At 40.7% G+C, this 14921-nt stretch overlaps 3 protein-coding genes across 4 annotated transcripts; all 3 read left to right on the top strand.

Moving 5' to 3' along the window:
- Positions 1-937: 937 nt before the first annotated feature.
- Positions 938-2774, top strand: LOC135627624 (sugar transport protein MST3-like). The gene is made up of 4 exons (XM_065133748.1): positions 938-1070; positions 1157-1479; positions 1585-2214; positions 2301-2774. The coding sequence occupies exons 1-4, from the start codon at positions 938-940 to the stop codon at positions 2772-2774; spliced, it is 1560 nt and encodes a 519-aa protein (XP_064989820.1).
- Positions 2775-5041: 2267 nt separating this feature from the next.
- Positions 5042-9971, top strand: LOC135627010 (myosin-2-like). 2 transcript variants are annotated; one of them, XM_065132913.1, is made up of 6 exons: positions 5042-5276; positions 5421-5870; positions 5951-6013; positions 7654-7866; positions 8419-8785; positions 9682-9971. In XM_065132913.1, the coding sequence occupies exons 2-6, from the start codon at positions 5598-5600 to the stop codon at positions 9762-9764; spliced, it is 999 nt and encodes a 332-aa protein (XP_064988985.1). In that variant the 5' UTR covers positions 5042-5276; positions 5421-5597; the 3' UTR covers positions 9765-9971. The 2 variants fall into 2 exon arrangements, with proteins under 2 accessions (XP_064988985.1, XP_064988986.1); XM_065132914.1 differs by having other exon boundaries at positions 5042-5439; positions 5524-5870.
- Positions 9972-11061: 1090 nt separating this feature from the next.
- On the top strand, positions 11062-14345 carry LOC135627009 (F-box/LRR-repeat protein At3g03360-like). The gene is made up of 4 exons (XM_065132912.1): positions 11062-12253; positions 12363-12527; positions 12617-13019; positions 14100-14345. Exons 1-3 carry the CDS (start codon positions 11195-11197, stop codon positions 12992-12994), a joined length of 1602 nt encoding a protein of 533 aa, XP_064988984.1. The 5' UTR covers positions 11062-11194; the 3' UTR covers positions 12995-13019; positions 14100-14345.
- Positions 14346-14921: the final 576 nt, after the last annotated feature.

Below are 14921 nucleotides of genomic sequence, written 5' to 3'. Positions count from 1 at the left end.
AAATATTAACCAGAATAACATAAACAGCAGAACAATGAATTAGAGACCAAATTTTTAACATGAAAAATTTAATGCGAGAAAAACCATGGGACCATAGTCCACCTCAAACTTCCACTATTACCAATAATGATAACAGGTTTATAATAAGTCTTCTCTAAAATAACAAGAGGATCATCATAAGACCACATATCTTGGCTAAGAATAGTAGATCTCAAAAGAGAATTTTAGGTCTTACAAAATGAGTATAGCAAAAAAGTACCTCAAAGAGGATAAACTGTAAATCAGCACCGTTAGGATTGTAGAGTTTGTCGCCACAATTCGTTGCACGCTCTCTCGTACATTGAGTCTCCTTATTTTTTTTTCTTTTTTTTAAATTATTAATAAATCAAATTTGAGCTTACAACACAAATCATTAGTCCAAGCCCACATATGCGCTGGACCCAACAAAACATTATATCAAGATTATCGAGCATATATCTACAAAAATCTATCATTTCACATGATACTAAAGACAAATTGGTATGACGAGAAGATGTTTTTGTTTTAGGAAGAAAAGATACATACGATCTACTTGTTTAGATGATCAATTGTAACTCTAAGAACTATACAAGTTAAGATTGATTGAGCCTTTCGTTCAATGTTGTTCTCACTGCGAAGTTCCATTTCCTATGCGAAACGTGGTCTTCAAAAGGTCGGACAACAGTTACCTGTACATGATCTGTTTCGGATAACGGAAGATGGAAGTTAGACAGCCAAATCCAACATCATCGGCAGGAATCCCAACTGGATATCATCCGCTGAAGGATAACTGCTCCAGCTTGTTGCCTTCCTCGAGCTCCTTTATAAGCACGTCCTCCTTGTTCGACTCAGAGCATCGAGAAGCCTCCGCTCCTCTTCGCCCTCGTTGTGTCTCAGAAGTTGGAGGAGATTGCATACCATGGCGGTCGGAGTGATCGTGAGCACGGGCGGTGGCAAGGAGCACCCGGGGAAGATGACGCTCTTCGTCTTCCTGACTTGCCTCGTCGCCTCCTCCGGTGGCCTTATTTTTGGCTACGACATTGGAATTTCTGGTACATTTATCCTCCTGCATTCGATACTAAACCCCGCATGCTTACTCTGCTAAAAACACGACCTTTCTTTTACTGTGTGGTCGAAGGTGGAGTGACGTCCATGGATTCCTTCCTCTCCCGTTTCTTTCCGTCGGTCTACAAGCAGCAGATGGCAGACTCGAGCACCAACCAATACTGCAAGTTCGACAGCCAGTTGCTGACTCTCTTCACGTCCTCTCTGTATTGGGCCGCTCTCCTTTCATCCTTCCTTGCGTCGACGGTGACGAGGATGTTCGGGAGGAAGTGGTCCATGTTCGCGGGAGGGATCACCTTTCTGCTGGGCTCCGCCATCAACGGCGCCGCCATGAACGTCCTGATGCTCATACTCGGCCGCGTCCTCCTCGGAATCGGCATTGGCTTCGCGAATCAGGCAAAACGATCGATTTATTTGCTCCAACAGAATCATCCCTGTCCGAGTAGGGACGCAAACCGGTTTTCTTGACTGTGCTCTGCTCTGTTGTATGCTTGCGTGCAGGCTGTGCCGCTCTACCTCTCCGAGATGGCACCTGCTGATCTCCGGGGCACGCTTAACATCGGCTTCCAGCTGATGATCACCGTCGGAATCTTCGTCGCCAACCTCATCAACTACGGGACAGCCTCCATCAAAGGTGGCTGGGGATGGCGCGTCAGCCTCGGGCTCGCCGCGGTCCCGGCCCTCGTCATCACCATCGGCTCGCTGGTGCTGCCCGACACTCCCAACTCGATCATCGAGCGCGGCCACGACGAAGAGGCCAAGGCCATGCTCCGCAAAATCCGTGGCACCGAAGACATCCGAGCCGAGTACGACGACCTCGTGGCGGCCAGCGATGCGGCCAAGAGCGTCCACCACCCTTGGTCCAACATATTGCAGAGGAAGTACAGGCCGCAGCTCACCATGGCCATTCTGATCCCCTGCTTCCAGCAGCTCACCGGCATTAATGTCATCATGTTCTACGCTCCCGTGCTCTTCAAAACCATCGGCTTCGGCAACGAGGCCTCCCTCGCGTCGGCAGTGATCACCGGCATCGTGATCGTCTTCGGCACCTTCGTCTCGATCGCCACCGTGGACAAGCTTGGACGCCGAAAGCTCTTCTTGCAAGGAGGCGCACAGATGCTCGTATCTCAGGTAGGTATCATTTCTGGATCGATCACTTCACGAATTCTTCGATTGAGCGGATGATTAATGTCGGAATGATTTTTGCGGCGCAAAAGTTGGTGGTGGGAACTCTAATTGCGCTGAAGTTTGGGATCAGCGGTGTGGCCACCGATGTAACAAAGAACTACGCCAGCATCATAGTGCTCTTCATCTGCTTCTACGTTGCAGCCTTTGCATGGTCATGGGGGCCTCTGGGGTGGTTGGTACCAAGTGAGATCTTCCCCCTCGAGATCCGCTCGGCTGGGCAAAGCATCACCGTCTCCGTCAACATGTTCTTCACGTTCTTGATCGCCCAGGTGTTTCTGACCGCACTGTGTCACCTCAAGTTTGGCCTCTTCTACTTCTTCGCCGGGTGGGTGGCGATCATGACTGCCTTCATCGCCTTCTTTTTGCCCGAGACCAAGGGCGTACCCATCGAAGAGATAATTCTGGTCTGGAAGAAGCATTGGTTCTGGAGCAAGTTCATCTCCGACGAGGACGTTCATGTCGGGAACTCCGAATCGGTCGACGACAGAATTGAAGATGCGTGAAGGAACGACATAGAAGACGACGGAAAGTTGAGGTCGGCTTGGAGATGGATGGCAATGTAAAATCAGATGCAATATATGTGGTTTAATTGATTTTATTTTTTTGAAATGTAACATTTAAATTTTGAAGTCATAATCAAATGAGTCATGCATATATTGTACACAAATTCATTCTAAATTATCATGTCATATAATCATGCATCATTTTATTCCTAATTAGTTTATCGACTCCACTATTAGGATATCAAACTCGATTCATCGGCTCCACTATTAGGATATCTAACTCGATCGATCGATCGATCTATCTACGCGTGACTCTTTTAACCCTTGTATAAATCAATCGAGTAATAATACTATTATAATATATTCAAACACATTTACGTGATAAAAGTATGCACCATAATCGTTAAAGAGATATTACTCCATAGGAGCGTGATCGATGTTACTCAACAAAACGCTTAATAATTAGTTTAATTCCTCTTAAATCTTACTTATTAATCTTATTATTAATAGAAGATTATGTTCATAATAAGATTAGAATAACTAAATAGAGTAAATCTATGCTCACTTGAATGAGATTATACGATCTTCTTCATCGCATCTCATTTTATCATGGTATCAGAGCAGGATATGAAAGATATTTTAAAAGATAGTCTATGACTTTTATTATTAAAACAAGTATCATAATGAGTTACAATGCTATTATAATATATTTAAGCATATTTATGTGACAAAAATATGTACGATAACCGTTAAAGAGATGTTACTCCGTAAGAGTGTGATCGATGTTATTCCACAAGACCCTCAATAAGTAGTTTAAATCATCTTAAATCTTATTAATCTTATTATAAGTCTTAGTTTTTATAAAATAATTTATATAAGACTTTTGGTGACTTGTATGGATATTAGGAAGGTTTTGACATAAAGTATGACAAAAATCTTTTTTTTTTCTCATAGTCTTTAAGTTTATATTTATTTATTTTAAAGAGAGTTATAATATTTGTATTCACTCAATATGGAAGAATGACAATAGAAAAGGATAAGCTATAGTGAATATAATTTATAATACTTCCAGCTGCAAGACTAGACAAAAATATTGTAACTCTTTTTCTCAAAAATAATATGACTAAAATATTGTAAACTAGTTTAGATATATGTGTTTTAGTAGATGAATTTTTTTTGTAACATAGGGAAAGAAAATTGATTGGAATGGGTATATGGCTTAGAGAAGGAAAGAGTAACCAATATATCTGTTTTGTATTATTTTATCATTAAAATAAATGAAATCAAAATATTTTTTAAATATATCAAACGTTTCTTTAATAAACAAAACATGAGGGTATTTTAATCTTTTTATAATTCAAACATTCTAATCGGCGAACCGTACACATCAAGGATTGATTCTTGATTTATCGGTTTATTTAGTTGCTCAGATCGATCTCTATAATTATGTAAAAATTTAAATTTGTCAGTTAAAATTTTTATGATGAAAGGTTGCAGTTAGCCAATGTATATATTAAGTACGACGATCATCATGCAATGTTTCGACTCGAAACATTGGATATTTCTCTCTTACCATCGACGATCTCGAGCATAATTATCATTAGGGTCATAAAGGGATTCTTAGTATGTTCTCAAGCACAATTCATCATCAACTCCAATTAATTAGTTGGATCAATCGAAAACCCTAACCTAACTTGATTGTCGAAAAGGTATTCGTTTCGTTAGGAACGCTCTCGATTTAGTTTTTTAAAGATTTGTGTATCACAAACTATGGCCTAGACTAAGACGAACAAACTTGGAATGGACCTTAATTGGATTCGAACCATCTCCCTAGTTTGGATAATAGAATCTACATTAACAGATTGGTATTAGAAAAAGAACCACTATAATATCTTAGAAAATTTTCACGGGATCAGCTAGGCTAAACCTTGAACTACTCGTTGGGTCAGACGAACCGTAACTAACTTGGAATAGGTCGCAGTTAGATCTGAATCACGTCTGAACAACTATAATCCATATTAACGTTTGATCTATTCAAACTTTCGACCTTTCGGAACGATATATCAACACTTTTAATTAATTAATTTTTAAAATATAGATAAAAATATAATTTCAAAATATATAGATAAAAAATAGTAATGTTAATTTGAGTTTTAACGGACCTAAGAAAATAATAGCCGATGGAAGTTGGATTGAATGCATCGGCCAATATTTAAATATAGAGGGATAATTACGACATATGCATATAATTATTAGCACCTCCCGATGTTGCCGCCTCATTCCTCGTGGCGCAACGGAATCAGGATGAGCTCTTCGCCGTTTAATTCCAAGACAATCTCGCCGTTTCTTGTTTCTTTCTGCAACTCGCGTTCGTTTGTTGTGTTTGTATTTCGGGAAGTGGTGGTCGTGTTCATCCTTCCCGAAATTATTTTTTTATCCTCTCCTTTTTTTTTCTTTTCATTTTGTTTAATTTGTGAAGTATGCAGGATCAAGAACCCTAAGGTTCGTCAGTATTTTGATTCTTTTCGCGTTTAATTTGGTTAGGATAATGAAAATTTGCAATCTTGGTGGGGTTTTGTTGGCTTTTCTACGAAACAAGACACCCAAGTTTCGATTTTGACGAGTTTTCCCTTGAGGTAAGGACAGGAGGGAGCTTTATGAGCTGGTAAGGGGCCTCCGTGGTGGGATTTGTAGGCCGCCGGTTGTTCTCGATCTGTGTTTTTGAGGACCTCTGGTCTTTGATTTGAAGAAACTGGTGCTCTGATTGCGGGAAGAGCATTGTGTTTCTCTCTGCTGCTTGGGATTGGAAGTTTTGGCATCATCATGGCGTCCTCCTTCCCGGCGATTCCGACCGTTGCTCGTAGCGTGCTAGAAGAAATGCTGGATGCCCTCAAGCTGAGGGAAGAGAAACCGAAGGACGTCCCACCAGCACTTCCGGCCCGACCCACGATGAGACGTCGCCTTCCTTCCGCGAAAAAATCCCTGCCTATGAAATTTAGCATTGGGAGGAACGAGGCAGGATCTTCGTCGAAAGATCCTGGTGTGATGGAAGGGGATGCGAGGTCGGAGTCGAGGGAATTCAGTATTGGCATCAAGGTAAGAGATAGCTGAGATAAACTAAAGATGAAGAGTTACTGTACTACGAACAAGTGCCTGAAATCTTTGTTTCTTTGAAGGCATCCTTGGAAGATCCGGAAGATGAGAACGGTGACCACAGCGGCTATGTAGAGGCGGAGGAGGTAATTTAATTTTGATGTTTGATTCAATTTCTTGCTTGGAAAAAAAAAAACAAGAAACTAATGTTGCTTAGGATAAACTTTACCCTCCACGAGAATTACATTTTCCAAAGTTGATGTTTCCAGAAGTGCATAAACTTCTTTTGGATCAGTAAAAAAAATGTGGTAATTTTTAGATGCTATTGGTGTAGAGTATGTTCAATTTTCAGCATAATGGTAAGGAGCGAGTCGATATGCCTGAATCTTAATTTTTTGAAGTTTATTGCATAACAGCAAAAGTCTGTTTGTCTTACGCATAATCACTATAAAATATTTTGACAAATGCTGAAGTTAATTAAGAATTATAATAGTTGGACATTGTGTAATCAGAGTCGTTTAGCTACAGGAACTAATGCAGACCTAATAAACTTCAGCATGCTTAATAGGATAACTCAGCACTTGTTTGCTTTTTTACTTGTTTAAAGTAATAAGGATATGGTTGTGAAGCTTGAATATCAGTATTGATACAATTATGACATGATTATGGTTGGCTATAGGATGTTTGGAAAGATATTTACTTTTATCAAATTTATGCTCCAAATTGTAGAGAAGCAATAGGGTGATGTATTATTTTGATCTCATTGACCATCATCTGATGACTATAAGAGACACAAGATAAAACATAACTGAAGTATATATCCAATTTGTCCATCATAGAAAAAAAAATCAGTATTTGTGTAAATAAGTCATCTAGCAAATATGCTTAAGTAACCTTCAATATTTTCTGAACAAGTGAAAAAATTGAACATTAATGGAGTATCTGACATATTTTTGCAATGTTATTGTTTTTACAAGAGGGGTTAGCAATGGATTCATCAATTCCTTGAAAGCCTCAAATTAGTTTTATATTTACTAATTCGACTGAAACTACCTTTTAATATTTCACGTGCAGAATTAGCGGTGATTCACTGAAAATTTTCAAGTAACTTATTCAACTCTAGTACAAATGAATGTGATGTGAACTTGTTTAATGCTGTGGCTACAACTTTTATTGTTATCCACAGCTTCAATGCAGTGTTGCATGGACATGAACTTGAGACATTTATTGAAGTGTCAAACTCAAGAGAGAGTGAGCAAGGAGAAGGAGAGAAATGACATGATGATATATAGAAACAAAAATTCAAATTAATTATGCCAGAATAGAAGGGTGTGGATGGTAAATGCTTTTAAATTATATACAAATATTGGTGAGGTGCTTAATTCTTTGTGTAAAATGAAATGTCTTCTTTAACTGCAAGCAATGATGTGAATTATCTTTATGTATCTGATTGTTGAGGTGCACCATACATGGATTCTTGGTGTTGAATGGAAAATCAATACAATGCTGCTCCACTGGTTATGTGGTATCTCTTTCTGTAAATCTAGGTAACATATTAAACCACATATGCAATTTTTTACTAAAAAAACTGGTGCAGTTTGTCTGTCGTCGGTTCTGAGCATGAGGCTACTCAATTAAAAATTTGTTTTGTTAACACATAGATCTAGGATATTTCATTCTATTTAAAATTTCCCTGAGCTATAAAACACATTATAGAGTTTCTTTTGCCTAAGAGCAATATTACCATATGAGTACTTCTGCACAAATTTCATGATCATGAATGCAGGCTTCAGACAAGGACCACGATAAGTTGCATGCTTCCAGATCAGAAGAGCTCGAGAAGCAGGTTCTTAAGATGAAGACAGAAATGAGACAGAAAGAGGAGGAGAATGTTGAACTGTTGCAACAAGTTCAGCAGATTGAGGACAAATGGTCACTGTGTGAGGAAAAGATGAAGTCCATGGAGGAATTATATCAGAAACAGATAGAGTCTTTGAAGGTGAGATTGACTAACTTAGTTACTAAAAGGAAAACACACTCTAATATATTGATACCCTTGATTATTCTGAATTTCTATGCTCTGAAGTGATGACTAAATGAATATTGCTTTTCTTTCTAAGAGAGTTTAAGATGCTTCTTAATATTTTCTACGTCCAACTAATTAGGTGTACACATTACTCAAATATTGGATCATCATTTAGATTTTAGAGTCTGCACCAGTATGTGGTCTTACTGTGAACTGTTTATTTGTAGTTTTGGTGAGCTTTTGGGAACCATCTTGTTTCTTGTGGTTGTTTCTTTTCCTTCTGGCTTGGGAAATTCAGCACTTAACTTTTTACGACAATGTTCTCATGATTTTCTCTACCTCTTTAAAGATGGGGGAGGTGGTAGGGATAGTTAAGAGAAAAAAGAACAACTCGAAGTGGTAATACCTGATTAAATCTTATCCATCAGCTGAATGCACATTTGTATTTTCGGTATTTTGTACATGCTCCTGGAATTCAAAATAGATTGTTCATGCATAATTGATTTAACTTGCAATCGCAAACAGGTGAGCCTAGCTGCAGTACAGAAGAGCCTTGCTGCTAATGACATGGTTAAACAACCTGGAAAATTTGATATGCCTGCTGATGCACGACCACCAACTAAGCATCATGGCTCTGAAACTGGACTGTCAAAGGATGTGGATGGCAGAAATAATGCTGTTGGTCAATTAACGAAGGAGTTTGAGAAGCAGAAACAGATATTTGAGGACGATGCACGTGTTCTTAGTGAGGTGAAATCTGGGCAGTTGGGGTCTGTTAAAAAATCGATCGAAGAGCTTCAGAAGTTGAAGGTTCGTTATGCAGCTTGGAAGAAGGAATACAAGGTTCGTTTTCACGATACAAAGGCATCACTTCGGAAGCTGGGAAAATCAGGTGAGAGACCACGTAGTATATGGTGGGGCAACCAAAAAAGAATCTTGATATAAGTAGAACTTCATTATGATTCGAATTCTTTTGCTTTAGTTCTTAACTAGATCAAGGTGGTGCTCTGCGAGATCCTGATAGCCAACCCATAGACATTTATCATGCCATGATACACAGATGCTATGCACAATTTAAGAGTGCTCTTTTTTGTTTGTGTGCTATCATTTTCTTTTCCTGCATAGGGCGCACATGAGAAGAATATAGTAGTCCTTGGCTACAGTTTTAAAGAGCAGCGGACATAAGAAAAAAGAAAATTAAGCATGCAGTTTATGCGTAGGTTATATGTTCGAAGATGAGTTGAATATAATTAAGAAATTTAAGCATGCTATTTTTATCTTACTATGTCCCCATTTGAAGCATAAACAAACATGTCACTCTTTATAGTTTGTGCAAAAATCATTTTCATCGTTTCTTTTATGCTAGTATGCTTTCAATGAACATCATATTCTCGCATTAAGTTGTGATCTTTCAAGATGATACGAATCAAGCAGATCTAAGCAGTTCCCTAGGCAATCAATCATGCAAGTCTGGTAAATCCTGATGACTAGAGATGTAAAAAAACGAAGGAAAACTATTAAGTCTGGAGGTAGCATGGCTTGTCGACTTAGTTTGCTGTTATATCTGATTTCTTAATTTTACTTCTTAACTAAACATCATCACTGTTTGCCATTTATCTGATATATCTTATAAGAAACCACCAAGATGGTTTGCACATGTCGATCGCTTTGTCAATTTGCTATTTGTGATGCATCGAGAACCAAGCATACAAGTATCGTCTTCTTGCATCTAAGCATGTGGGCATCAAAGAGCATCGAAACATTAAATCCCGAATCGAGTTTTTGCAGATGTGAAGCCCAAGAAGGTGGGGAGGAGAGGAGCACATTGCTTCCAGTTAAGGTGTTACACCGGTTTCAAGTGCTGCATCTGATGGAGTGGCAGATGTTGCCTGTGTCGTGCCAATTACAAGAGAAGTTGTTCATTTTAGCGGTCGAGTTGATCTGATTGTTGAGCAAAGTGTATTTTCTTACAAATGCTAATGTGAACAGTAGATGGATTCTAAGTTTTGTATTCTTGTTCAAGATCAATATTGATGTGAATGAGATGAGATATATGGCAGCCATAGAGATTGATCGAATTCAAGGTGGGTTTGATGTGGCCATGCCTCTTTCTTCAATTAGATATGTTAGGAACAGATGAGAGGGCAACACTTCAAATCCATCAAAATGCTCCCCAAGGAACCATGCATGAAGGAAAAAATAAAAATGAAAACATGAATGGGGGGCCGAATGCTATCCAAGTTTTTTCTCTCTTAGATCTAATTCTCGATCTTGAAATACTTTTTTTTTTGTGGGGGGGGGTAAGGAAAAGGAAAACAAGATGTCAAAATTGTCTGTTTCACATGAAACATATGCGTTCATCAAAGATCCAGCAAATCCAATGCTGCTACAAAAATAAACAATCAACATTAATAATGTGCCGAGATTAACCCAACCATCCATCCATCCATCACATTTTAGTAGAGAGAAATCCAGCATGCAAGAGAAGGCAAAATCCATCTCAACAGCATACATCGAAATCAACAACAAATCGCATTTTAATAGAGAAACACCCAGCAATGCAAAGAGAGAGAGCAATCGATCTCAACAACATACGTTGAAATCAACAGCATGTGAATGAACGAATCCAAATTGGTCAGCAGACAGACCATGACAATGCGACAAGAACCAAAGACTACAGGCTTTGTACATTTTGTCCGAATCCATTCCACAAAATCATGCATCTCTCTCTCTCTCTCTCTCTCTCTCTCTCTCTCTATTTTTTCTCCGTCTAACCACGTCACCGTCCTCATCATTTGATTTGATGTGTTGCTCGTCACATGGGATCCACGTGACACGTTCATGTCACCCCACATCAACCATAATAATAATAATTATTATTATTATTATTATTATTATTTTTCTCTTGCGGAATTTACGAGTCGCACGTCATCAACAACGACTCATCGAGGAGTGGAGCGTCAGTGGCGGGTCGGATCGGTGTGGTGTGGGAAGGGGGTATGGGGTTCGACCACAACACCCGTGACGATTCCGACGGCTGATTCGGCCGGTGGTAACCGTGTCAGGTTGCGCGTGCGGTAAAGCCGTAAAAGTAAAACCTTTTCTAAATCTTACTAATTCCTTTTGGGCTTTTATTCCCGCTTCCGTGCGGTTAAATGAATTGATGGCTAAAACGAGCCCTCTCTTCTGCTGCTGCTGCTGCAGCTGTCCGTAATAGAAGACCAAAAGGAGGCGAGGAAGAGGAAAGGCAAATAGAGCAGGCGAAAGCACAGAAAGGCTTTGCCGTCTCCTCCAAGCCATCATGAGGCAGAAGAAGAAGTCCCGGTGGGCCGCCGACCTCTCCCTCTCCCCTCCTTCCTCGTCCTCGGCCTCGGCCTCCTCCTCCTCCTCATCGTCATCCGGCGACGGCGGACGCGATGCCGGTGAGAAGGGAGGCGACGATCGCCTCACTGAGCTCCCCGACACCGTCCGACTCCACATCCTCTCCCTCCTCCCCCTCAAGTACGCCATCCGCACCGGCGCGCTCTCCTCCCGGTGGCGTGCCCTCTGGCGCCTCCGCTGGCCCCACCTCGCCGCCCTCGAATTCTCCCCGCCCACCGACCTCGGGGACTCCGCCTCCGATGAATTCGTCGCGGGCGTCGACCGATGCCTCTCCGCGCGGGGCCTCGGCCGCCGGATCGACGCCCTCTTCGTCGCTCTCCCCCCGGGCCGCCGCTACGACGCCGACATCAAGCGCTGGCTCGAGTACGCTGCCTCTTGCGGCGTCGAGGACCTCAGCCTCGTCGTCTCGCCCCTCTCCCTCGCCGCCACTTCCGCCCGCCCCGGGCGGCGCGCCAGAAGGAACGATCGCGCTGCCGTCTCCTCCGCCTTCTTCTTCTCTATCTCTGAGTGTTCCAGTCTCGCCCGGCTAACGATCTCTGGGCTCCACCTCTCGAGTCCCAGCGCCAACATCAAGCGGCTCTCCTCCCTGGAGGTCCTCAGTCTCCAAGCGGCGCATGTCACCGACGCCGCTCTGAGGAGGATCATCGCCGCTTGTCCCTTCCTTCGGTCGCTCGATCTCTGTCTCTGCCGCAAGCTCCGGCGGATCATGATCACGGCCGCCAGCAGCCGTCTCACCAGCCTCACCATCGTCGGCTGTGTGAGGGCCTTGGAGGTCACGATCTCGTCTGCCGGCCTCCGGCGCTTCCGATTCAGTGGAAATTACCTCACAACCTACTCGTTCGATAGCCCCAGCAGACTAGAGGACGTGTACATCAGCTCAGGCAGCCCTGTGTCAAGCCTACCTCGGAGCAATTGGGTGAAGGCACTCGGCGAACTCTCCAACGTCAAGGTCTTGACCCTTTGCAATCTTTCGCTTCAGGTAACAGAGAATTGTGGGTTTTCTTTGGTAATTTGGGATATATTTCGCGTCACTAGTGTGATTCTTGATGGCATATTGGAACCTCTTTCCCCTTCCTCTTTTTTCCTAGTACATTGTGGCTGAAGGTGTGAAAGCAATCGGGGAATTCAGGAACTTTAGAAACTTGAGAGAGTTGCAACTGCTGATGGGTATGATGACTGATGACAATCTAATGGACATCTATGGCTTCTTTAGGCTTTGCCAATGCCCTAGATTGGAGAAACTGTTCATAGAGGTTGGTTGTTGAATTGAGTGGTAGTAAGTGTGATGGACTTCTTTTTCCTTGTCTTTTTCAATTCCTAATTCACTGATGAATTCTTGCAGCTTCCAACCAACATGGGTGATCCTTTCATTGAGAAATATTTGGTGGTATCGGAGGAGGAGCCTCCAGAGGTTGATTTTGAGTACCTTAAGATGATAAAGATCAATAGCTTCAAGGGTCACAGCAATGAGATATGCTTGGTGAAATTTTTACTGGGGAAGGCTGGTTCTCTTGAGTCTTTAGTGATGATCTCTCCCAAGGAACTCATGGGAGAGCAACACAACAAAAATATATTGGACGGCTGTCCTGATTTCCTGCATTTTCTTCAGTCGCAATTGTTGAGCTTCACGAGGGCATCAGTTGGTGCACAGATAATTTTGAGTGAGCATGATGATAACAAGTTCAGCCCTACCCACTGGGAAGTCTACTCTAAAGTCTAACTCACCGCAAGGAGAGTTATAATAGGTTGGTTATGGAAATTGCTGTCGTTAGTTTATCCTAAATACACTGATTATACTTAGTCAAGCAATATATTGTCATAGTTCTGAAATTAATGATAATGAAATTGTGGCAAAGATTTCTTTTCTGCCCAAACTGTAAATCAATACTTGTTGCAAACTCGATCCTTGTTGTTAGACCAATGTCTTTACAAGATATAATTATACTATGACCCTATTTTGAACTGGATTTTGCAACCCCTGACTGTTAGCTTGGAGGCGTAGTGGGGATGACAATACTGTTATTGCAATTTTCTGTCTCTCTGTATACATCACTGACCAAAGTTTTACAGTAGTTAAATGAAAGATCATTTCTCAACCAGCTTGATATAATACTTTGCTAATAGGCAAGTTTGATCGAAGAGATGATTTTCTATTAAAAAACACTAATGTATAATCTGCTGTTGGATATAATCTTGGATGCTAATGTAAATCTGTGACATCTTTGAACTTAAGCATGATAAAGATCAAAGGACAAGGCCTTGAACCTGAAGGAGCTGAAACATAGCTCTCCTAATCTCAATGTACAAAGAAAGATTCAAAGCCATAATAAGCATCATATTGCTCAGTGCAGTTGCCCTTCAAAAAGAACAAATGAAAGAACTAGTAAATGGAATTTAAAAATAGCTTAAATTATATTCAGATCAAACAACTAAAGGAATTGCTTTTCTAAATGCTAAAGAATCCATTGGAACTAACTTTCTCTTCTATTGAGGCAACTATTTTGTACTTCCACATTAGTCCAAGAATGCTTCTGTAGAAGGCTTTTGACACTAGAAAATGAACCAAGTCTCTTTCACTTTCTTAGAAGACAGTGTTCTGCATGTAATTCTTAACACTTTGAGGACATCCAAAAATTATACTCTCGATTTGTACCCCAATTTCTTTCTTCTATTTTATTTCTTCAGATTTATTTTCTGCATCAGTTGCCTTTGAAGCATTTTTCAGGAATTTGTATTTCTTATCATTTGTTTTCAAATGTACTTCTTTGGGTTTCAATCATTCTGTCAATCCTCACACTGAAGGTTACATATTTGCTTCATTGCAGAGGTTTTACTTCATCATTTCCCCTTGAAGCAGGTCTATTTCGTTACTACTTGTTGTCATAATCTTGTACAACTTAGAAAAGCAAATCACTGAATCCAAATTTGGTCACTGTTGTATTATGTGTAAAGGAATATTCTTTCAACTGCCTAGATATATGTATATGACATGAAATCATGGTTTCATAACTCTCATCCTATTCCTGATTATCATTTGGTTATAAAGGAAGTTGTACATAAAATTTTACTCCTCTCTGCACTTATAATCTTGAAATGCTTGGTACCAGTGCTTCTTGATCAACATTACCACCGAGTCAATATACTCTGTATAGGCCACCTAATCCATCTCTCTCTGGTTTCTTTGTGTTCTTTGGTGTGATTAATCTAAAATGAGTTTGTAATTCCAAAGCGTGGTGCCTTACCTTGCAACTTGTCGTCTATGTGGTGCCAGAATGTATGTCTTCTTCTTTAATGCTTTAGCATACTTGGAGTAGAATGTTGTGTAATAAATATGCATTAAAGGTATAGAGAGTGGTCTTATTCTCTATCCCTTGGATTGTAAAAGACAAAAAAACAGCTCTGGAATCGATGTAATTGACTCTTGGAGTGTTTGGAGAGTGTCGGCTGCCTTTTTTTTTTTTTTTTTTGAGGCACGCCATGGCAATGCTGCTGCTGTGCTACTTTTGGTGTACAGGGAAAGAAGGAAGGCTGAATCACTTATGCTTGAATGGAAGGTGAGATTGGTCTCACAAAAATTAAGCTGTTTATCAAACAAGATGCCTCTAGACTACCTTTATCTTGGAATATTTTGTTTTCTAATGCTTCTA

Source organism: Musa acuminata, chromosome BXJ2-11, assembly GCF_036884655.1.
Source record: "Musa acuminata AAA Group cultivar baxijiao chromosome BXJ2-11, Cavendish_Baxijiao_AAA, whole genome shotgun sequence".
NCBI lineage: Eukaryota > Viridiplantae > Streptophyta > Magnoliopsida > Zingiberales > Musaceae > Musa > Musa acuminata.
The sequence above is the reverse complement of the archived record's forward strand: the minus strand, read 5'-3'. Positions and strand labels throughout refer to the sequence as shown.